The sequence below is a fragment of the Sphaeroforma arctica genome (genome assembly GCF_001186125.1).
Source record: "Sphaeroforma arctica JP610 unplaced genomic scaffold supercont1.2945, whole genome shotgun sequence".
Lineage (NCBI taxonomy): Eukaryota > Ichthyosporea > Ichthyophonida > Sphaeroforma > Sphaeroforma arctica.
Genome location: NW_014037613.1, coordinates 292 through 2,028, shown reverse-complemented (window position 1 = coordinate 2,028; position 1,737 = coordinate 292). Strand labels below are relative to the sequence as shown.

The following is a 1,737-nucleotide window of genomic DNA, read 5'->3' as shown; positions in this document are numbered from 1 at the left end:
ACATATATATATATATATATATATATATATATATNTCACACATATATATATATATGCACATATATATGTATATCTATACACACACACACACACACACACACACACACACACACACATATATATATATATTAGCTTAGCACACGCACACGGCAGACACTTGGGAATATTTATGCATATAGGTATATATGCCTACACATTCACCTTCATGCATAGATGTTTCCACCCTTACATAGAATATATGTACATACAACAACACAAACATGTACATGTACGTATTGTAATAGATACATAGTCACGCACACATCCATCAACACTCACATACTTCCACTCCGCTTCGAAGGCGGTATCAGCGACGGGGACAGGGCCGCAGGTAGCGGCGACCCTCCTTTCAGGCGTATAATGAGATGCATACCCACAGCAAACTCATCGCTATCCAGATAGCCACTCTTATCCGTATCCGATAATTCCCACACCCTCTTGAGCTGGGCTACAGCCAGGTTGCTTTTCTTGAAGAACGTGCTTGCGGTAGCACCGTTAACTTTACCCTGGACGGGATTCAGTGTCGCAAATTGGGAGTCGTATTTAGCCTTGTCGGCTGGGGTGATGTCCCAAGCCGGACCCGAACCCGCGGGACTACTACCTGTAAGTTCATGTGAGATATGCCAGCCGTATGTGTGTCGGTATAATTTTGAATATGAATGCCAATGAAGAAGGTATATATATATATATATAGATCTGTGTGCATATGTGCATCAGACAAGAGCAGAGAATTGCGAGATGGGGGTGTTGTATCTCACATTGTCGGTGGGTTATATTTCCTAAAATGGGCCCGAATCATTAGGTGTCGCATCTGTATGTGCATATATGTGCACATGGTTGCGTGTTATCATGTAGAATTTGTCCCCAATAACTCATGTATCATCGAGAAATCACTGGCGTCGCATCGTTCAGCATATATGCGCTATGCGCTACCATACAGCCCATCAGTCTACCGCCCTTTTTTCATACACTCTCCCAAAAAAAAAAACAGATGTATTTTGTTGCCATAGTAGGAAAGTTTCGTTATACTCCTATCATAGGACTAAAGCAAAGTGAGCAATAGAAGCACAAAGATCACCTACATGTATCTGGAGACATTGTGATTTCCAGATTTTGAACTCCTTTTGACCCCAATCTCGGCATGCCCGTCGGTCGGCCCAAATTCGCTGTGGTGGGCTCGATATTATTCTGGACCAACGCCACCAGCTTCAGCAGAACATTGAACCCCTCCTTATCTATAGAGCCTTTTTTCTCCACATCTGTAATTTGCCACAGATTTCTCAAGGATTCGCGCGAGACCCCGGTCTCGCTCAGAAAGGCTGCGGCATCTCCGCCCTTTAGCGGACTCATACCACCGCCTATACCGAGGCGAGTGATGAATATTGAACAGAGTTAATTGAACGTGAAGTAGGAGTAGGTGTTTATGACGATAGAAAGATATGTATCTTAAATCACCAGCATGGGATGGATGTGGTCAATATTATTTGCCAGGTTGGATTGCCAGTGTTATTAATAGGTTGAGCGGCAGTTGATGGATACGGACTGACATTCCCAATGTAGGCGGCAGGTTTTGGATATTGTCAGTATGATCCCTAAGTTTCGCGAATGTTTTTGTATGCAAACGAAGCCAGGGTTATAGCGTGAAGTCTGAGTGTATCTGCTTAATACTAAATTTTTATGAAGTAGTCCTTACATGTA

At 43.0% G+C, this 1,737-nt stretch overlaps 1 protein-coding gene across 1 annotated transcript in view; it reads right to left on the bottom strand.

Moving 5' to 3' along the window:
* Positions 1 to 1,390, bottom strand: part of SARC_13148 (hypothetical protein) — a gene marked incomplete at both ends in the record, with an annotated part of 3,606 nt that extends 2,216 nt beyond the window's left edge. The window contains 2 exons of the mRNA XM_014292728.1: positions 323 to 636; positions 1,118 to 1,390. Coding sequence (XP_014148203.1) covers positions 323 to 636; positions 1,118 to 1,390 — 587 coding nt within the window. The remainder of the gene's footprint in view (positions 1 to 322; positions 637 to 1,117) is intronic.
* Positions 1,391 to 1,737: the final 347 nt, after the last annotated feature.